Raw genomic sequence first — 22,496 nt, 5'->3', positions numbered from 1 at the left:
AACTCAATTTAAAATAAATATCAGTTAGTGCAAATAAAAATCAGAATAAATAAATTTGGAAATATATAGTTGAGATGCAAGAACCCCTCTCGGGTAATGGCCTCCAGAGAATGCCACGTGTCTCTATCTTTAGCTATGTCTAGCCAGTCTCGGCCTGCGGTGTGTGTTAAGTCGTCAACCCATCTCGTAAGTGGTCTTCCTACTCTTCTGTAGCCTTGCGGACCTGTCCACTCTGTAACTCGTTTCGTCCATCTTTCGTCAGTCAAACTAGATACATGTCCAGCCCATTTCCATTTTAATTTCATAGCGAAGTTTAATGCGTCGATCACTTCTGACTTCTCTCTAATAACTGTGTGCCTTATTTTCTGCATTTTTCTGATCCTTAGCATGCTTCTTTCCATGGCTCTCTGAGTTGTTTTAATTTTATGTTTGGCTTTAGATGTAAATTTCCATGTTTGTAGGCAGAAGACATGTATTCATTATTTTCCTTTTCAAATTCACAGAGAAATGTTCTTTTAGAACTTCTTTATAGCTCCAAAACTTGCTCCAGGTTTTTTGAATTCTTCTTGTGATTTCTTGGTCATTATTTTGTGCTTTGAAGGATATTTGTTTTCCGAGGTAAATGTAGCTATCTACGTACTCAAGATGAATGTTGTTTAATTTTCCATATAAATAATCTATTACCTTTATGTATTACAAAATATATTACAAATAAAGTATTCTCTTCTACTTTTGCGGCGGGCCGAATTTATGGACGTAAGTAAGGGCGTATTCTCTAGGATGGGGTTTGTTTCTAAGGTCGCCGTAACGTTTCATCCATAAGCGCTTGTCATGATACTCAAGCTTGGCAGCTACGTGGCCAATTTGGACGACAGCACCTTCTAATTTCTTGTATTCGCTCCAATAACTGGTGAGTTTGCTCTGCAGCACAGCGTCCATAGTTTCTTTAGAATATTCTTTCCACTCCTTGGGTACGATACAAATCGACTTGTTATTGTTCCGGTTATAGGGTGAAAACGCCGAATTTTTCGATGGTGCAAAAGGTGAAGAGGATGATGACATCTTGTTCTGTCGCGATGTCTACTATATCCTTGTTTGCTCTGCATGGGATGCTCCGTAACCTAGCTTTTATACTTTATCGTTAATAATATCATGTTTTTCTTAATTGTTATTTAATAGAAATCTATTGACTTTTCGGCTAGGGTTGTACCAAGGAAAAAAAATTGGTACCAGTACTATCTAATTGGTTAACAATGAATTGAATTGGTATCACTGGAAGCTCTTGGAATGAATCAACGAGCAAATCACTACGTCAACACATTCAGTGCGACCACATTAATTAAAAATTAAAGAAAAATATGTAGAACAATTCTGAAGAAAAAATTCTATAATTCCAAAACACAACGTTTATCACACGATCGATATGAAGTTGCCCTCCACATGACACCGAGATTTGATTTGATTCACTGAGTTCTCGACCTCAGTGAATCAAAATCAAAGCAATTGTTCACTTCTACAACTTAGTAAAAGGGATAAATAAAAATAATTGCTTCTCGGAAAGGTAGGTACAAAAATTTTATGCAAGAATACGAACAAAGCTTGAACTATGTGGAGTACTGCTACTATCACGACTTATAAAAAAGGTCATCCAAACGATACCTGAGAAGAAGACGAGTACCTAACACCTGGGCATTCCTCGGTTGGAGGATCACTGATAGCAAGACAACAAACCAACTTTAACCACATGGATTTAGAAACAAGATGGCAGATTATTCAAGCAATGACTACCCACTTCCGGAAAAGGTGGTCATCTGAGTACTTACAGCAGTTACTAGTTCGTACCAAGTTAAGAACACCTTTAAAAACGTCGAGACTAATGATATCGTCTTAATCAAACACGAAAACCTGAGTGGACCAGGCAAGTGGTCCTTGGGTAGAGTGGTTAAAGTTCACACAGGAAGGATGGATACGTACTAGTCGCGTCCGTCAGAACTAAAAATGGCGTCATAAAAATACCCATTTTAAAACTGTCAGTTCTACCCGTCTTCTTCTTCAGGTTAAAATTAGTTTTACCCGTAAGAAAAGAAAGTACTAAAGAGCAAGCAGAGACACGTATTGATAACATTCAAACAATGATATGCGATGACGTCACAAGCGCCGACCCGCAACTGCGGCAGCAAATACATATGTACACGATTAAAAAGCCTCTCGGAACATTCTTTATTTACTATGATGTTGATGCTAATTTTACTTCTTTACAAACGAAATAAATCTTCATACAACGTTGCAAACAACCCTGAACAGCAATCAAAACATTTATTACGATAAAATGTATGACGTACACATAATACGCGATGAAACTAATTGTTTATTTGCAATATGAGTACCTATTGGTCGGCATTACGTCATGTGAAAAACTATGTCGGTCATTTGGACGCATCCTACTTAAGCACCCATTACTATCTTCCTTCTTTTGAGTCGGCAGAATGTATGGTTACCGTACATTCAGCAATGTGATTGTCTTTGCAATCTAATAACCTCCTTTAAACCTTAGATTTCCATACGGCACATATGACGTTTTTACGAATACCTATATACGTATATAATATATTTTATTTATTTATACTTTATTGTAGACCACAAATATATTACAAACAAAGCATAAAGATAGTTACAGACAGTGAAGTACAATGGGCGGACTTATGGCTAATTAGCCATTTCTTCCAGACAACTCATATATATATATATATATATATAGTAATATTAATGGAGTTAGTTAGATCGACTTTCATTGAGGTTGGTTTATCTCATGACCTTTCCTCACATGTCATGTCTCACTCACCTCTAGACTGTACGCCCAAGAAGCACAAACTGTAAAGAGCTCACTATAGACGGCGCCACGGTTCGCTTAAACCGAAAATTAAAAATTATCATATCGAAAATTTCGCTCGAGCGGGTGCATCGTTCCATAGCTTAATTGGCTAGAGCGCCGACACGGCAAGTCGGAGACGCGGGTTCGAACCCCGCTGGAGCGGTCAATTTTTGATATGATATTCAAAAATGTTTAGAATTCCTAATGTGGGTAACACAAAAATAAAAATCCTATATATTAAAAATAGCACGGTGTCGTCTCCTGTCAAAGATTTTCATTGTAATATGAAACTTTGAATAGTTACGGGTTTCTGTAAAGAGCTCACTATAGACGGCGCCACGGTTCGCTTAAACCGAAAATTAAAAATTATCATATCGAAAATTTCGCTCGAGCGGGTGCATCGTTCCATAGCTTAATTGGCTAGAGCGCCGACACGGCAAGTCGGAGACGCGGGTTCGAACCCCGCTGGAGCGGTCAATTTTTGATATGATATTCAAAAATGTTTAGAATTCCTAATGTGGGTAACACAAAAATAAAAATCCTATATATTCTTCTTCTTCTTTTACTTTGGCTCCCTGAAGGATTTGCCAATATCAGAGTGGAGCTTAGCTTATGTTATGAGAATCGTTAAGTTAGGGCAGAAAACTTTGCTTTGTCTAAGGCTTTGTGGGAGTGCAAGTCGTAAAATCAAAAGTAAAGATTAAGAAGTGAATCAAAAATACGTCGGAGTTGTTGCCAGTTTTTCGCAATTTTAAGTGCCGAACTAGTATCTGAAACAAAAGACAAACAAACAGATAAACATTGGTTAGTAGGGTTAATCAAGACAAACAGTGCTACAATCTAATGTTATTTTGATTAATATATGTACATAAAATGTCAATAAACTGAGAGTGAACTAATGATAAAAGAGACCTCAGGTTAGTTGGGCGAGGTATCTGAGGGGGAAGAACATCATAGAGGGAAAACTGGAGTTTTGGACAGTTAAAAAAAATGTGATCAAGAGTGCCTTCCTCAAGACCACATTCGCAAAGTGAAGAGTCCTTAACTCTAATTTTGTGAAGGAAGACAGGGGAGCAAGAATGACCTAACCTTATGCGGCAGACAGTTGAGGTTACCCACTTACTAGCCTTTCTATACTTGAAAAACCATGGTTTGACAAGAATGGATCCCTGTACACTAGCATAAAACGTTCCTTTAGTTGTACTGGAGCGAGACCAGACTTCAGACCAGTCACGTATCATTCGTGTCTTTGCTAGTGAGATTAAATCATGGCTATAGACTTTGTAGTGGCTGAGGCCACCTGATGTTGTCGCTTCTTTTGCGAAAAAATCTGCTTTTTCATTCCCTATAATGCCACTGTGAGCTGGAATCCAAGCCATCTCGACACGGATGTTTTGTGCCAGACACTTAAGGAGGAGGTGTCTAATTTTGAGGATAAAAGGAAACTTAAATTTAGACTTAAATGGATTATGTAAAATACTCTGCAGGCAGCTTCTGGAGTCCGAGAATATAACAGAGTTGTTTAATTTATGTGACTCAATAAAGGAAAGAGCCTCCAAGATAGCCACAGCTTCCCCAGTAAAAACTGAGGAGGCAGGGGGCATTTTGCAGTTCAGAACTACATTAACTTTCGGAATCCAGACAGCTGATCCTATACACCCATGTTCAGAAAATTTAGAAGAGTCTGTGAATAAATGATACCAATCTTTGTAATATATGTTTATGGCGTAGTTAAATTGCTGATTTGCTGAATGCGATCCTTTCTCTATACCAAGATTGAAAGAAATATTGGGAAGCAGAACTAAAGCATCGAATGGAACCTCGTAAATAGGTAAGATTCTACACTGATGGACAGGGGAAGGAAGGCCAATAAATTTATTATAGCTTTTAATTAGACATGGGGGAGATTTGTGAGACCAGTAGGATGAAGAAAGAACTAATTGAGAGAGAAGGTGTAGTCTAGCTGAAAGAGGATGGGAAGAGAGTTGGAGGGTTTTAAAGAGAAATCGGTCTGAGAGGTATTGACGTCGCAAGTATAGAGGAGGTTCAGCACATTCCACCTGTAGAGCGTTAATAGGAGAGGACTTCATGGCACCTACTATTATGCGGAGCGCTTTTGATTGAATTTTGTCCAGTTCGCGTATAATAGTTTTATGACATGGCTCGAGGATAAAAGATCCGTAGTCAAGATGGCTACGTATCAGAGCGTTATATATAAGTTTTTGTGTATAGGGATGGGAGCCCCACCAGACTCCAGAAAGACATCTCATAATGTTTAAGTTTTTTTCACACTTTCTTAGGACATGATTTATGTGGTGGACTCCTGTCATTTTAGAATCCAAAAAGACACCCAAGAACTTGACTTTATCTGATACCGGAAAAACCTGATTATTGATAGTTACAGTTAAATTAGGGATGGTTCTTGAGCGGGAAAAAACGACAATACAACTTTTTTCCACAGAAATATTCAAGCCATGTTCTGTGAGCCACTCATTTAGGTAATGGATGGCAGAGTTAAGGCGAGCAGCGGCAACAGAGAGATCACTGGCGGACACATACAAAGTTATATCGTCTGCATATTGAAGTACATTGCAAAATGAGTTAACGGATAAATCTAAGTTGTAGGTGTATAAACTATAAAGCAGGGGGCTTAAGACTGATCCTTGTGGAAGTCCTTTCCAGGCCATCCTTGAAAAAACGGGTGAATTTTGATGAGAGATAAGAAGAGAACGGGAGCAAAGGGAGTTGCAGATGTAATTGACAATCTTCACTGGGATACTCAGATTTAGCATAGTCTGCCTGAGTATTGGAAGACGCACGTTATCATAAGCAGACGAAACATCAAGGAACATCCCCACCAGCGACTCTTTCTTCGAAAGGGCAATATGGATGTCGGTGACCAAAGTACCAAGACTGTCCATGGTACTGAAGCCCTTACGGAATCCAAATTGGCTCCTCGAGAGGATGCCTCTGCTTTCTAACAGCCACTCAAGTCTATTTTTTATTAAGTGTTCCATAATTTTAGATAGTGTGGTGGAAAGAGCAATAGGACGATAGCTTGCAGGATTTTCTTCAGGCTTTTTCGGTTTAAGAATAGGGATGATGATGTGAGTCTTCCACTCATCAGGGGGTATTTCTGATTGAAAAATAGAGTTGAGGAAATTCAAGATGACTCTTTGAGAACCAATATTACACTTAATAATAAAAGAATACGGGACACCATCAACTCCTGGAGATGAGTCAGAGAGAGACCCCAACACAAGCTGAAGCTCCGCCATGGAGAATGGTACTTCAAAGTCGCTCACAGCAACAGAGGCTGATGAGAGTACTGGACATTCATCATAAGAGGGAACCCAAGGTGGGGCTAATGTCTGGGAGAAACGCTCAACCCAAGGGTTAGGGTCATTCGAAGATGGGTTGGAGGAAGCAGAGAACGATCCGCGGAATTTTTTTAAGTTTTTCCAAACTAGGGAGGGGTGAGAGAGAGGTGATAAGCTTTCACAGAAATTGCTCCATCCTTGTCTCTTTTTCTGTGAAAGAAGTCTTTTAGTTTCTGCTGCTATTCTCTGATAATTTATATAATTTTCTCTAGTCATTGAAGCAGAAAATAAACGCTCAGCCTCTTTACGCCGCTTGCAAGACATGGTACATTCCGAGTCCCACCAAGGAGGGGAGGCAATTCGGAAGGAGGATCTGCCCTTAACGGGGATGTGTGCATCTGCACTATCCAGAATAGCCTGCTTCAGTTTTGGGTAAAGGGAGTGAACATTACTCACATTAACAGGAGGGATGCGATCAATCAATATCTCTGCCATGCTCGCATATTGGGGCCAGTCTGCATCTGTCAATTTGTATTTTAAACGAGGAGCATTTTTAATTGTATATGGAATAGAGCATTGAGGCCATTCAAGGGTAATGGGATAATGATCGCTACCAAAAGAGGAAGGAAGGATATTCCATGTGAGTTCAGAGGATAATGAAGAGGAGCAGAGTGATAAATCAATGGCGGATGGAGAGACCTGGGATAGGGTAGCACGACGAGTGGGAGAGCCATCATTTAATATAACTAAGTTAAAGTCATCAACTAAATTTAAAAATGTGGTTGATAAAGAATCACAGTAGTGAGATCCCCATGAGGTGTGATGGATGTTAAAATCTCCAAGAACCACCATAGGAGAAGGAATTGTAGAAATGATAGAATAAAGTTCTGAAAGGACAGTTGAGTTAGGATCAGGCAAGTATATAGAGAGAAATGAAATGTTGGAAATAGAAACAGCAACAATATTAAAGTTATTACTATGAGCAGGGATAGGGATTGAGGAAAAAATAACAGAGCTGGATACAAAAATAGCTACACCAGCTCTACCATTCCTATATATTAAAAATAGCACGGTGTCGTCTCCTGTCAAAGATTTTCATTGTAATATGAAACTTTGAATAGTTACGGGTTTCTGTAAAGAGCTCACTATAGACGGCGCCACGGTTCGCTTAAACCGAAAATTAAAAATTATCATATCGAAAATTTGGCTCGAGCGGGTGCATCGTTCCATAGCTTAATTGGCTAGAGCGCCGACACGGCAAGTCGGAGACGCGGGTTTCGCACGCTTATAGTTTATATAAAGAAGAAGTGCAGAATGATAATATATTTTTAAAATTATGTATAAAAATACATTACATCAATAAATAATTGTGTTTGCTGGCAAACGATAAAAACCGACTTCAATTAGGTACATTGACAAGTAATACAATGTAGGTAGAGGAAAAAATTGTCAAGTAAATACGCATTATCAAAGATAACTGCAAAAGTTGTAATCAGATTTGGATGAAATTTAAATGTGACCACATGATAAACATTGATTTTCGATTAAATTAAAAATTATCAAAATCGGTACACCCAGTAAAAAGTTATGTGGATTTTCAAGGGTTTCCCCTCAATTTCTTTGCGATCCCATGATCAAATCCCGGTTTCCTTATCATAGTGCCACACGGATATCTACTTTCCAACTAAAAAAGAATTATCAAAATCGGTTCATAAACGACGAAGTTATCCCCGATTATTAGTCAGATAAATCATGAGTCACTTCCTAAGTCATTAGCTTTTTGAATAGTGAATACAAATGATTAAAAAACTCTTTACTCCTCAACACTATGACGTAACCTGTTAAATATTGCTCATAAACGACCAAGTCCGTAAACTTTCAAGTTTGAGAACCTCTATGTACGAAGAACGTTTGTGTTGCAGATATACAGACGGACAGTCAAGCTACCGCCCTCATACTGTAAGACGCCTGCAGACGCTGCCAGGAAACCTGAGGACGTACTGGACTATGTGCCTTGTAAGTAATTATACACGTATTTATTGATTGGCTTCACATAATGCTGTTGTTTCATTTTCAATTAATTGAACTGATTTCTCGCAAAGAAGGAGGGATCCTTCTTTATCGTATATAAGGGTTGCTTGTGGTCAAATGTTAGGTTTTGTGGAAGTGCATGTGAAAGGACCATAACTCCGTAGATTTTTCACTAATTTTCTCCACTTGGGTTCAGTTTTTCTTTGCCGTACATAAATTTAATTGAAACTAAAAATTATTGTTACCTAGCAATTTTTTACTTTTTAGGTGAAGTTTGGCCGGAAGTGTTCAAAAATACAAATTACGCCGCTCTTTCAAGCGTTGAATACCTGGTGACCGAGTTGATGGAACGAGAGATCAAGGGCTACAGGAGTGGGTTGTACCAGGTTCAGCCAAGAGAGCCTCCGAGCTTGGCGCACTTGCCTGCAGCGAGCGTGGTCCGGGGGGTGATGGAGTGCTTCCGGAGACAGGTGAGGATCAATGGGCGGGTTTTTTGGAATTTCGAATGGGGAGCTGACTTTCATGCTTAGGTTATGTAATCACTTTGCTTTTTTTATGTGACTGATGTAACTGTTGATTTTTGTCTGTCTATGTATTTTGAGTGCGACATTTCATGAAATGTTTTTCTTGATGGCATAGCTGACATAAAATTAAAAATTATTAAAATGCCAGCCTAAACAAATCAGAAGTATAAATAACCAATAAAAAAGAACTCTTAATTTTGATCAAGAATGTATGTATACTTTAAAGTCCCAAAATCGCCAAAAAGTATTTTTTTATCTATTTATATTTCCAGGCAACATCCCCATCCTACGACTACCCAGAAGCAGTTCTCATTTCCATCCTCAACACGCTCTCGGCTGAATTCCCAAAGCCTCTCCCACCTCTTGATTTCTGCTTCCTTTACGAGGTGGTCCATAGAGGTCGCCTCTGGAAATCTGGTTGTGTGAAGTTAGCGGCCAGGCAAGCCAATACCACAGTGTCTGCCAAACGTTTGATTGAGAATTTCTTGCAAGGCATCGTGCCTGGGACGAGTGAGGTGAGTTAATATTTATTTTATTTGAATAACACGACAGCTTAACGTGCTCTCCGAGGCACAGTGGGGAGACCCACAAGGGTTAACAACCAGATGGGAAATAAATATTTGTATAAACACAAACATCCACTCCGAGCGAGAATCGAACCCGCGACCGTCGGTGTTTAGTCGACTACTCACACCTCTAAAGTTGTGGTGTGGCCAAAGTTAATGTAACTACTAGCTTATGATTAAACTGAACTACCCGTAAAGTTTCCATTGCTCTGCACACCCATAGTGAGAACAATTTTACTGGAATTTCTTATTTACTTTAAAACTTGTTGAAAGGAGTCTTTTAAAAAGTCATAAATCTACCGCATTCCTTTATTTCAGGAATTCGACATCGAAGTATTCTTCGAAAACTTACCAATATTCTGTCGAACTGTACCACCGAACAACCTACGACCACCTCTAGAGAGATGCCTCTCTGAATCCTTCTCACAACTACCCAGAACCAGTCAAAACCCCCAGGAGTTGCCCTTCGTGAAGCAACTGATGAAGATCAAGGAGTGCCTGGAGTCGGATAGGATCCACGACGCTAATAGGACGTTATTGTCTCAAACAGTTGAGAACTACTTTTCTCTTCTCGATGACGAACACGTGGTAAGCTTTAGGATGTAGAGTTAGATGTGTACATAATGAGTATATAACTGGGTCGATCAATTATTCTTTGTACCATTTGTAAGGATTAAAAAAAAACAGTAAGTAAAAACTCTTTCCATTTTATTAGAATATTTACTAATCATCTTCTGATGTTCATTGATATGTTTAGGATTACTATGGCCAACTTTGTTTTTATATTAGAACTTTCAAAGGCCGAAGACAGAAGTTTTGAAAATAATTTGGGTACACAGTTTGTTATTTTTTTTTAATATTAAAATTAAACATTAAAAAACTGGAAAACATGTAAATGGGTTTGGAAAGTGTTATAGGTTGTGATAAAAAATGGAAATAAATGCGTCTTCATAAAATATTTTTAAATAATGCGTCAATGAATAACTGAACTAGGCATGAGGACAACAATTATTTGTATGGGAAGAGAATCTTGTTAACTAAGTTACCGTTAAAATAATTAAAAATAATTGAATCATGATAATGAAATGCCATTTAATATCAATGCTGTGTATTCTAAAAACTGTTTATGATATGAAATTTGGTAAATGATTAGTTTCATGAGTCATACATATATATTAAGTGTAGGGACAATGTTTTTACAGAGAATAGTTGATTGACCCAATTATCATTAACGCTTATAGTTCGCGTCATGTAAAAAGAACGCTGAAAGAAACTGGAGGGGGTGCGTTTGCGCATGGGTATACTCGCGCACAAGTACTACTGTTTTATTTTTTAATTAGGCTTTCACTCGCGGCTTCGTATAATGGTTATTGGTAGGTACATTAAAAAATACTAGAAATACTTGTGCGAATAATTCGGACTAAATAAGTATAATAATTATCACTTTACAAAATCACAATTTTTTTTAAACAAAAGCAATAACAATTTTTTTTAGTTATTGAAATGTCGTATTCAAAAATAATAATTATCTGTACTCTCGATATTCGTATCTTAATAGTTTTTATGTGTTTAAAATGATAAATTGATAATTGTTTTTTAGTGAAATAAATAGTAAATGGAGAATTTTGTAAATTAAAACTTTTGTGCGCGATAATATTTCGAGTCGACGTCGAACTGTCAACCGCTGTCAACCAATAGCACACCGGCAAGCATGCGACACCTGATAAACACTCCCGTCCCCCTACCCGTACCACCAAATAGACCGATAAATCGCTTCTGCGCAGCTTCAAGGCCAGCGTTCTTTTTACATGACGCGAACTATACTTGACTTTTGACTGTTTTTTTTTTTATATTACTTATATGCTACTCTTGTTATATACAAAGGCCTTTTATTCATAGCATTGCATTGTTTGAGATGAAACAAGAACCTTGTCAGGTAACCGCAAATGTTCCAATTCAATATGTAACTTTTCATCTATTTCAAAGTTTATAGATGTTATAAATATTGTTTATTTTAGTTTGTAATAAGTTTTTCCGACACTTTAAATTTTAAAACGTACGTATATCCGAGTGATTTCAATCTAAACCTATGGTTCATTGAATTTTGTGTATCCAGGCCTGGCCAGCGTATCTCGAGACGTGTCCAGTACTATGTACTAAACACCTAGAACGCATGAGCTCCCCCAGTAGCTGGTGGGAAGTAACGGGCCCTTTACTGAGACACGCCACTGCTGTGAGGGCGAAACTGGCAAGCAACTCGCTCGTGTGGCTCAACGAGGCCATCGATGCCCAGGCTACTTACCCTGGGTATGTACTCAGTTTTATACCAACAGGTCGGCAAAAGAGCGTACAGCTCACCTGATGGTAAGAGGATACCATAGCCTATAGACTACAGTATATAACAGAAGAAGAATCGCAAGCGCGATAGATAACTGAGGTAGGGCACAGCAGGAATTTCCTGCTCAAAATATGGAGCAGCCCGACTGGGGTAGTACCTCGACCTTACAGAAAATTACAGCTAAATAATACTGTTTTCAAGCAGTATTGTGTTCCTGTTGGTGAGTAAGATGACCAGAGCTCCTGGGGGGATTGGGGATTGGGTCGGTAACGCGCTTGCGATGCTTCTGGTGTTGCAGGCGTCTATAAGCTACGGTAATCGCTTACCATCAGGTGAGCCGTACGCTTGTTTGCCGACCTAGTGACATAAAAAACTGACCTTACCCTTAACCCTCCCTACCAGTTCTGGTCACCTCACCACAGTACTACTACTTACTTCATGACATTTATTAAGGTGTGATCTTCTGTAATTTTGTGGTACTTGCACAGACTTTTTCCCGTCGTAAGTATGGTAACCAGAGCTCCTAGAGATGAGCTATGCGAACAGAGATGGTACGGTCATAGTCTTCCAGTCATTAAAAATACATTAACCGCTTAACATCTAATGGATCTTACGATTTTAGGATCATATTCAAATAACACTATTTTGAAGTAAAACTTCTTTACTCACGCTTGACTTGGGGAGTGAGCTGGTGAATGCGTGACGAGAGCGTTACGAAAAATGTGACCAGCCGAGGCGAATGGAAGTTGAGAGGGTTGGGAGGATATATGGTAGTGAAGATAGAAAGAGAGAGAGTTACGTTTCGTATATTACTGTAGGGGCGATTAAAAAGTTTTACTTGAGTCGTGTGGTCTAAAGCACACTGGTTTCTTTATAAGTAAACTAGCTGACCCCGCAAACGTTTCTTTGCCATATATGTTATTAACCCGCTAAATCCCCCCCCCCCCCCCTATAACTTAGGGGTCTGAAAAATTGATGTTGGCCGATTCTCAGACCTACCCGATATGCCCACAAAATTTTATTAAAATCGGTCGAGCCGTTTCGGAGGAGTTCAGTGTTTAACACCATGACACGAAAATTTTATATATTAGAATATAATTATTATTATTTTCAGTGAACAAGAGAACTCACTCCCCTGCATGTTACCAGCGCTTCAGGCGGCTAATACTGAGGACCAAACTACGAGGGACTGGTTCCTTCAGCTGATGGCGAGGACTCAGGTCGCCTTCAATGAGTAAGTAATTACTAGTTTGTACAATAAACTTCATGACAGGTTGTAATAAATAGAAGAAGAAAATAAAGAAATAGTAAGTTAGGGCAACAGACAGACAAACTTTTTAGCATGGATTCACCGTGCGGGTGCCGGGTCCATCGTGTGGCAGGAGTACAAAAACCCCACGGATTCTTAGGAATTACTATGAATATAAACTCTTAGACAACCGTGCTAGTATAGCGATTAAATATTGATACAATATGTATACATATAACGAATATCGAATGAAATATCGCTGAAAACTTGAAACTTTTTTGGTCCATTTGAAAGCCAAAAAATCGGAGGAAAAAGAGGGAGAAAATATTGTAATATCTGGAGAAAAGAGATAAACGAAACAGTTTGTTGGGCACTTCTCGTCAAATTTCATATCGTCCATTTTCTTCACGAACTAGTCCATGCTGTTACTCTCAATAGGTAAAATTTCTTCACTGAATGGAGACACTAAAGTTGCTAAATAATTTAGATGCAAGAGTCCAGGATCCGATGAGCTGCTCCGTTTCAAAATGAATAGAATTGACGGTTAGGTAAGGGAATCTAGTGCGTATTAGTCAGTTCAGCCTATCGCAGTCCACTACTCATAGGGAGATAAGCCTCCTCGAGTTCGCGCTAGACATCCCGGTTTTCCGCAATTCCCATCCAGCCTGACCGGCAATCTTACGGAGATCGTCGGTCCAGCGGGCCGGAGGACGCCGCATACTCGGTCTCCGCTCCAGGACGATTAACGCGCATAATTTTTTTTTTGTCGTTAGGTCGGCAAACAAGCGTACAGCTCACCTGATGGTAAGCGATTACCGTAGCTTATAGACACCTGCAACATCAGACGCATCGCAAGCGCGTTGCCAACCCTATCCCCCCACGAGCTCTGGTCACCTTACTCACCAACAGGAACACAATACTGCTTGAAAGCAGTATTATTTAGCTATGGTCTTCTGTAAGGTCGAGGTACTACCCCAGTCGAGCTGCTCCATATTTTGAGCAGGTAATGCCTGCTGTGCCCTACCCCAGTGGATAGATAGTGCTGCACGTCGGCAGGTCGGAGGACGAGGCCCAGCAGCGCTACCTGTGCGAGGTGTTCTCGCTGGCCGCCACCGTGTTCAGTGGGCTGTGGGCGCTGGAGCCGTGCATCGCGCTGGCGCCTGCTTCGGTACTGCTGGCCGCGCGCCCCGCCTGGGCCGCCTGCGCGCTGCCGGTGACTAGCACACAGGCTATACACTAGAATCGCCTCAGCCTGTAATATCCCACTGTTGGGCACAGGCCTCTTTCCCCATGCAGGAGGAGGATCAGAGCTTGATCCACCCACTGCTCCAATGCGGGTTGGCGGATATATTCCCTACTATGAGTTACGATCGCTATCAGGTGTACATGATAACGACCGGGACCACGGCTAACGTGGGGAGATGGAGAAGTGGTGGACAAGAACTGCACAAAAACCCAGAGCACGGTAAACACCTGTATGACCAATACAAATGTATGTCATGTGCGGGGATCGAACCCGCAACCGCCAGCGCAACCGGCACAATCCATAGCTGTGACCGTTGCGCCAACGCGGCATCAGAACACAATACACTAGAAGTTGGACCTTAACCCCTTTCAAGAGCCATGGATGCCTTTTCTTGCAAACGTTGCAAATAACCCTCCGACCTACCTGTTGGTAAGCAGTTACCATTACTTGTAGACACCTTCAACATCAAAAACATCGCAGTGCCTTGCCGACCCAATCCCCAATCCTAACTCCCTTCCAGTAGCTCTGGTCACCTTACTGATCACAGGAACGCAAGTTATATGAAAACAGTATTATTTAAGTGTGATCTTCTGTAAAGTCGAATTATTACCCCAGTCGGGCTGCTCCATATTTAGAGCAAGAAATTTCCTGCTGTGCCCTTCCACAGTTACACACTTTCCTGCTCACAAAAAGCGAATATTTGTATGTGATAAATATTTTAATTTTAATAAATAGTTAAAGGTCTAGCAGAAAAAAGTTTGATGCTTCTGCCTTTATGATGTGCAAAAAAACTGGAATAGTCTTTGGTATCGGAGATCGTTATTAAAATCATTTTAAATATTTTTTTATGCTTATAAAAATATGTAGCAGTCTCTGTTGCTCAAAAAATATAATCTGTGAAAATTTGTGTCAGCTGTTAGAATGGCTGTGCCACACGCGAGACATCATCCGGGACCCGAACACAGCACTCAGCTGCCAGCGCGCTCTATTGGCACTGAGACACACCGAACAGTTTACTACTCAGAAAATCTGGACCAGAATGTGAGTTCTATAACCAAATCTATAACAAAGTAACGTTACAAGAGTGTTACCAGACCTTAATTTTGAAAGTACTTTTTGTGTTTGATTAACTATATTTTTGAGAAATATTGTAGGCTTTAAAGTATCAAGTTTTTTTGCAGCAGATTTAAATGTCATAGTTATATAATTCATTCCAAAAATTCTTTGTTTACAACAAGCAATTAAGAACTTCCTCATTGTTTCAAGTACCGGTAAAATATATGGCTTTTATTATTGAAGTAAAACTTTTTTACGCACACTCGACTTGGGGAGTAAACTGGTGCCTTGAAGAGAGCGTTACGAAAAGTGTGATCGGGTGAAGCGAACGGAAGTTGAGAGGGAGATATAAGTTAGCGAAAATAGAATGAAAGAAAGAGAGTTACGTTTCGTATATTACTGTAGAAGCTAAAAAAGTTTTACTTCAATCGTGTGATCTAAAGATAAATTTATTATTAAACTTTTAACAGTATTTTAAAATGTTCTAAATATATTTAAATGTAATTATCTTTTGTTTCCCGCCACTCAGGAGGAACATCGAAGAGATCTGAGTACGGTGTGTTTGCTTCTGTAGTGTGTAGATGTCGCTTGTCATATTAACAGTCATTGGCTCGAATAGAATTTGTACAATTGAAAATAAACAATAGATATCAACGTACAATGAAAAATGTTTATATATTGTTTTCAGTTTTAATGAAATAATTATGTAGGTATATTTTTTGAATTTCATTGAAATCGTTATGATTTGAACCTCGATGAAAAGAAAACTTTTCGTTTTTTTTTTTTTGGCTCGTCTTGGCGGGGGCACTACCGTGCCCCCAGATGCGTCACGATAAGGAAACAAACACATAAATGTATAGGAGAGAGTGAGATGGAATACATTACTCAGTATTTTATATCCTCGATGAAAGTCTCCAGAAGTTTCACTTCTGCCGTGTGAACTGCCATACACCTTTCTTTCTTTTTCTTTTGTACAGATTTTTTTGGAATTAAGTGTGTATAACAAGGGTTGACTAAGGGTTCATTTCACAAGGTTCTAAGCTTTTATCATTTAAAAAACAATAATCTATTAATATTTAATCATTTATACAAAGTAATTCTTAAGTAACTAATATCTGCTTTTTTAACTTTTTAATATTTAAAAATTTACATATAAATATATCTGTTATAAAATTGATGATTTCTTTAGACTAACAGCTTTTTGACAGATTAATCTATTTTACATACGTTAACTAATAATTATATTTAAATGCAATTTTAATGTGTTTATTTTTACAGAGAAATGGACTTCGGAAATAATGCAAGCCATTTAGAAGATTATTTATAATCGTGTGATATTAGTATTATTAAGTGTTGCCATTTACGTCTTTGATATTGTTTAATAAAAATAATATATCAAAATATGCTCTGTAACTTGTATGTAAGAACTAATATGTTTTGATTGAACACTAATGTTTATGTGGAAAATAAAATATATTAAAAGAGTATATACAACGTGTTATTAAACTTGCGTCCTTCTATTTACGGCCATATAATGATACATGGGGCTTAATTTAGCTGTTTTATCAACAGCTTTTTTTTCTGATACATATATTACTGTCCCGCGGTAACTTGGTTTACTCACCATCATGGGGAGACTGGTAGAGATCTCTTATAGAGATAAGTTTGCCCTTGCCAACATTATTTATAAACATGATGTATAATGATATATTTATAAATATATAAATACAAATATTACACCTAGGACTCAGGCAGGAATCAGAAAGTACACCTACAAACTGTGCCAACGGGCTAGTCAAATTAACAACTGTTTTCCTCCTAATACTCTGAAGAAATAAAATGTATGATATGTAGTTAACATAAAAATGTCTAAAAGTTCCTAGTTTATAAATAAGAGAATGTGAAAATGTATTCTGTTTGTATATTTAAATATGATGGCGTATACGTTTTTGAATGACATATACAATACATACTGCTATTAAGATTTACTTTCGTCTGTTTTAGTTGTGTTGAAATATTTAGTTTGGTATTTCTTAAATGTTAAAAATGCATCATTTATCAAATTTAAATTTAATAACGTTAACATCGTAATCGTCATATACTGAATCACAAATAACACGGGCTTGAATTGAAACTTGAAGTTCCTGAATTGTTAATGCATTTTCACTACTTCATAACAAGTGAAATGGTGGTAAGCGGTAAGAGTCTTCTCCATTAATTAATTCCATATTGCCATGGAATAAAGCCTCAAGTTTTTTAACAGTCCTCTTATTACACCATAAATATAATAACTCCATAATATAGTCAATGTCCATTCCGATCTTGAATAGCTTTTTAGTAGAGATGCCACGAATATTCGGCAATTATTCGGTATTCGGCTATTCGGCCTCTTTTTTTCGCTATTCGGTATTCGGCCGAATATGGTTAACCGTTTGGCCGAATACCGAATAGCAATTTTTTTATTTCCTACGAACTGTTTTTCCGCGACTTCGCGTTAATTATAGCCCATGTCCTTTCTAAGGCTCTAGAGTATCTGTGTACCAAATTTTATTAAAATCGGTTCAGCAGTTTGGGCGTGAAATCGTGATAAACAGATTTACTTCCTTATTTATGATAAAATACAGTAAGGATCACCAAATAAATTATGAAAAAACTCAAAATATTACTCACAAAGATATTTATTTAACCAAAAAAAGAACTAACAAATTAATATTTAAAATCTACCAGTGGTAAGAAACAAATACAACAAACAAACTGCCAGTTTATTGTCTTCATTATAAATTTCATAAAAGTTCCAAATAGGCGATTTCTTATAATTGGATTCATTTAACTTTACTCGAATCAACGGTGATATTTCTTATGGTAATCAATAACATTAAATGTTATATTTTAGTAGGTATACTGTACGTACGATGCACCAACGACCAACAAATAAAGCAGGTTGTAACACGACCGTGAAGTACGTATTACTTCAGCGGTGCAAGTTTAAACTTGTACGGTGACGAGTTGTGTCTTGTCGCCGCGAAAAGTACTAAGTGTGGCCGAATATTCGGCTGCCGAATGTTCGGCGCTTCGGCCAAGAGCCTCGCCGAACATTCGGTATTCGGTATTCGGCCAAATTACTATTCGTGGCATCTCTACTTTTTAGGTACATATATACCATACAAAAGTCAAAGATTTTCATGACCATATGATGTCATCTCAGCACTACCACACAATACCACCATATAACGGTTTCTCCTACATAGCTAAGTTACTACAACACTGTAACATCACACAAATCCAAGTATCTCAACTGTCCTCAACACTACACTGGTTTTTTAATTCCACTCATGTAGCTATAACCACTAAGTGGCGGACTATGCCATACCAGGCCAGGAACTGCCATGCCACACTAGGCCAGGAGCTGCCACCACACCACGCCATGGCAGGCCACACCACGCCATGGCAGGCCACACCACGCCATGGCAGGCCACACCACGCCATGGCAGGCCACACCACGCCATGGCAGGCCACACCACGCCATGGCAGGCCACACCACGCCGTGCCAGGTTACAGCGTCTGCGCGTCATGACGCGCGCGCCTGGCTCAGAGCGCCGTCTCGTCCGCCGGGGCCTTCACTAGTGGCTCCGTAGGGCTCTTCACCGGTACCCGGAGCACCTCTTCTTCCAGTTTAGCCTCCACTGGCATGTTCTGTAAGCAAAGGCTCTTTGAGAGGCTGTTGTTCTGTTCTAATTTCTGTTATGTTGTTATTGACTATTTAATGAATAAAATACTCATGTTAGTACTGTGTTATTGTTAATGTGCTGTTACGTGCAGTTATGATAATATAGTTTAATCTTGTGTTTGATGTGTATAAAGTATGCTTTGTCTGGAGTATATGCCATGTATGGCTTGATAGTCGTGTGGCGTATATGGCATATGAGGCGTGATTGGCGCTTGAAGTTTAATTGGCGCATATGGCGTGATTGGCATGTTCTATGTGATTGGCGCGTGTGTTATGATTGGCGCGTGTGCCGTGATTGGCACACATGGCGTGCTAGGCGCGTGTGTGCGCTACCTCGAGCGCGGTGTAGTGGTTGGCGGGGCGGGGCGCGGGCCGCAGTCGCGCGGGGTCCAGCAGGCGCGCCGGACGTCGCTGCGGGCTGCCGCGCGACGCCGACACACACGACACGCTTTTTAGAAGACGAGCACTGACGAAAACGGATAGTAGATAAAATTACAGACAGTTATTTACCACGTTTGGGTGAATTCTTTGTGGAGACCTAGCACCTAGCTTGGGTCATGTTTAGGGTGTCTCTTACTCTCAAAATATGAGGAAGTCGATAGATTAACTATGACAGGGTTTAGAACAAGTTATAGATTAGTGACAGTAATGCAAAAAAATTATTAATGCACGTATCTTACGCTTGACCTAGCTAATCTTAAAGGAGTTAGTTTAACAGAAAGGGCTAATCAGAGTCAAAACTTACGCATCCAAAAGTTTTAAAAGCAACCGACTGTACGCCCTGTACTCGTCTTCACCAAACTCAGCGGGGTGGTGTCTCGCCGACTCATAGGCATCACAGAATTGATGAACTAGTTTCTGTCCTCTACCGTCGAGGGGTACTGCTAGTGAGGAGAGGAGGAATGCACGGAGTGACTCGCGTGGATGACGTTTGAGACCCGGGTCTTGGTGGGCTATTTCCTCTTCTGTCAAATGTGTTAAAACATTGAATATACAATATTTAAAATATGTAAAATTACAATTTGTTATAATTTGAGGGTAGCTACAAGCAAGATTAAGTTTTGTTGTATGCCTATCTTGTGCCCAAACTAGCTTTTGTTTTGTTAGCTAAGCTTTTGTTTTCTAAATTTATTTATTTTTGTTAAGAAATGCTTTTCAGTACATTGCTTAAATTTAATACCTCATTCTTGTTAGTGTATAAAAGTGTTTTTAGACTACTACAAAAAAACTGTCCTTAATGAGTGTGTCGATTTTGATAAATTTTTTTTATTCAATAGCTGAAGCTTATTATGTGTGTATGTTTATGATATTTTCTTTTTATTATTTGTTGTTGAAAATTAAAGTAAGGTGTTTTTTTTTTATTTGAGAACAAACAAAATTATTAGTTTTGCAATTTGGATATAGATGTCCATAAGGTGTAACATATACTTTTTACAAAACATAATGGCATGATTGTAATAAATCTTACAAAAAGCTTCAAGCTTTCAAGAACGTGTATAGCAGTGTTAAAAATAATCATATATTAATACACTCAGGTTAGCTAGACGCAATAACTAGACGCAAAAAAGGCGCACCAAGACGTCGAGTTGCGGAAAAGAGCCCGTGAACAACAACATACACTCAGGTTAAGTGTATGCCTCCCTTTTTAGGAAAAACCTCACTTTTTTTTTATAGATAATTGCATGCTCTACCGGCATCAACAACTAAAACATTTATTATTGCTTTTGTTTTTATACATTAATTTATTATTAAAATTATATATAATATGACAGCTTTAATTTTGAAACGTCAACACGATTGACGGTCAATAAATTTTTTGTTAATTTTGTTGTTGAAAAATAGATGTTGTTCGATTCTCAGACCTACCCAATATATATCAATATAATCTGTTAAGCCATTTAACGTTAACACCGTGACACGAGAATTTTATATATTAGATATATATATATATAGCAGTGAAACATTACAGGATGAAGTGTAGGTATCTTATTATATATATTGATATATAAATATATATTTCTTTTCTATTAAAAAAAATATTAAGCTGTTTATAATTAAACATCTGTTCAAATACAATATGGTATAATCTTACCTAATGTCTTCACATCGTCAACAGCTCGAAATCTATAGTGGTAAGGCTGTTGAGGTTCAAGTATGTAGTGGGAAGGTTCAGCACACAGCAGCCGAGGCTCGTGAACTATCCGGGGCACTGCTTCTATACGACGCTCTATTTCTTTCTTGAGACACTGTAAATCATACACCATTGTAAGTGATTAATATAGATAAATGTATTTATTATTATAAACAATGTTGAAATGATGCCTTTTTAATTGGATGTATTAAGTATTAATGAGCTTGGTTATAAGCTTAATATAGAAATAAAGTTCTACACACATAAAAAAATGAAACACTGTTAATTCTTAGTGAAAACACTCTTTTATGACATTGAGAAATACCATTGCTATTTTAAATATCATACTACAAAGAAAAAATCTTTGTTATATATTCAATTTTACCCCTCTCTTCCTGTAGGTGTTGTAAGAGAGGACTAAGGGATAACACAGTTCCACTACCACCTCGGAACTTAAAAAGTCGACTGATGGCGGGATAACCATCCAACTGCTGGCTTTGAAATAAACAGGCCGAACACAGACAGCAGCCCTGCCGTCACTAACCCGCTTGCCCAGCGTTGTGACTATGGGTAAAACACACTAGTTCACGCCATTTTTGGCACGAACTTGTGGAGGCCGATGTCCAGCAATGGACTGCGATAGGCTGAAGTGGTGGTGGTGGTGGAGATGATGATGATGAATGATGATGATGATGAATGATGATGATGATAAAGAAGAAAGTAAATAAAATAAATAATGATTTTACCTTCTTTGCTGAAGCTCCTATTGGAACATGAGGACCTCGTCTAGATCGAAGGGCGAACCTTGTTATTTGTCTTTTAGCGAAAATGAACAGAATAACAAAAGTTAACACACCCCCACTGATTATGAAGATTATGTTTAATATACTCGTGAAGTCTTGCATGATTATATCGTTTTTAATCCAATTTCACTTGTAAAAAGGTTTACTACTACATTCGAATCGTATTTTTCACAAATTCATAACATTAACATTTGTTTCAATGTTGTGACAAATGTCAATTATTTCAACATTACGAAATTATGATTGCTTTTATTTTGTGAGATGGAAAAGGTAAGGTGATGAATGTTTGGTGTAGTCGAGAATCGAAACTCAATTAAAGCTTAAAGTAATTTTATAATTTGTGTATTTTAATTTATGAAGTAGTGTTTGTTTTCAGTAGATTTGGATTTAATAAATTACTGCAACGTTACAGAAACTGCCTGAATGGCCTGTAAAGTGTAAACACTGAACGATAAGAGTTATACTTACTTTTTGACAATTTGGATTTCAATAGAGAAGATATAATAAAGAAAAAAAAAAATGAAATGTATAAGAGTTTGTTTATAATTATATAATATTATTGTCTTATTTTTACTGTGTAAAATGTGTACAGTTTAGAGCGAAGGACTCGGACCCAGCTCTCCACAGCTGTCA

The 22,496-nt window shown here is 38.3% G+C and overlaps 2 protein-coding genes and 1 long non-coding RNA gene across 3 annotated transcripts in view; 2 read left to right on the top strand and 1 right to left on the bottom strand.

Annotated features, from left to right (window-relative positions):
• LOC123661529 (focadhesin) overlaps positions 1-16,687 on the top strand; it is a 28,171-nt gene extending 11,484 nt beyond the window's left edge. The window contains exons 11-19 of the mRNA XM_045596488.1: positions 8,115-8,208; positions 8,491-8,693; positions 9,020-9,262; positions 9,632-9,901; positions 11,430-11,620; positions 12,766-12,885; positions 13,957-14,113; positions 15,060-15,187; positions 16,481-16,687. Coding sequence (XP_045452444.1) covers positions 8,115-8,208; positions 8,491-8,693; positions 9,020-9,262; positions 9,632-9,901; positions 11,430-11,620; positions 12,766-12,885; positions 13,957-14,113; positions 15,060-15,187; positions 16,481-16,529 — 1,455 coding nt within the window. The 3' untranslated portion in view covers positions 16,530-16,687. The remainder of the gene's footprint in view (positions 1-8,114; positions 8,209-8,490; positions 8,694-9,019; positions 9,263-9,631; positions 9,902-11,429; positions 11,621-12,765; positions 12,886-13,956; positions 14,114-15,059; positions 15,188-16,480) is intronic.
• A 1,661-nt stretch (positions 16,688-18,348) lies between these two features.
• LOC123661530 (protein C1orf43 homolog) lies at positions 18,349-21,965 on the bottom strand. Its single transcript, XM_045596489.1, has 5 exons — positions 21,807-21,965; positions 21,022-21,175; positions 19,675-19,894; positions 19,263-19,395; positions 18,349-18,895 (listed from the first exon to the last, which is right to left on the bottom strand). The coding sequence occupies exons 1-5, from the start codon at positions 21,963-21,965 to the stop codon at positions 18,791-18,793; spliced, it is 771 nt and encodes a 256-aa protein (XP_045452445.1). The 3' UTR covers positions 18,349-18,790.
• A 104-nt stretch (positions 21,966-22,069) lies between these two features.
• On the top strand, positions 22,070-22,483 carry LOC123661528. Its single transcript, XR_006744347.1, has 2 exons — positions 22,070-22,133; positions 22,276-22,483. It is a non-coding gene; the product is annotated as an uncharacterized LOC123661528 (long non-coding RNA).
• Positions 22,484-22,496: the final 13 nt, after the last annotated feature.

This window comes from Melitaea cinxia, chromosome 17 (genome assembly GCF_905220565.1).
Source record: "Melitaea cinxia chromosome 17, ilMelCinx1.1, whole genome shotgun sequence".
NCBI classification, from domain to species: domain Eukaryota; kingdom Metazoa; phylum Arthropoda; class Insecta; order Lepidoptera; family Nymphalidae; genus Melitaea; species Melitaea cinxia.
Note: the sequence above shows the minus strand (reverse complement) of the source record. Positions and strands in the feature narration are given on the sequence as shown.

Excerpts from the sequence above, each read along its gene's own strand:
- LOC123661530 (XM_045596489.1), bottom strand. The coding sequence starts at position 21,965 with ATGCAAGACTTCACGAGTATATTAAACATAATCTTCATAATCAGTGGG. Across the intron at positions 19,895-21,021 it reads TGACGATGTGAAGACATTAG|AAGAGGAAATAGCCCACCAA; the intron begins GTAAGATTATAC and ends CACATTTGACAG. Across the intron at positions 19,396-19,674 it reads CTTTTAAAACTTTTGGATGC|TGCTCGTCTTCTAAAAAGCG; the intron begins GTAAGTTTTGAC and ends CGTTTTCGTCAG.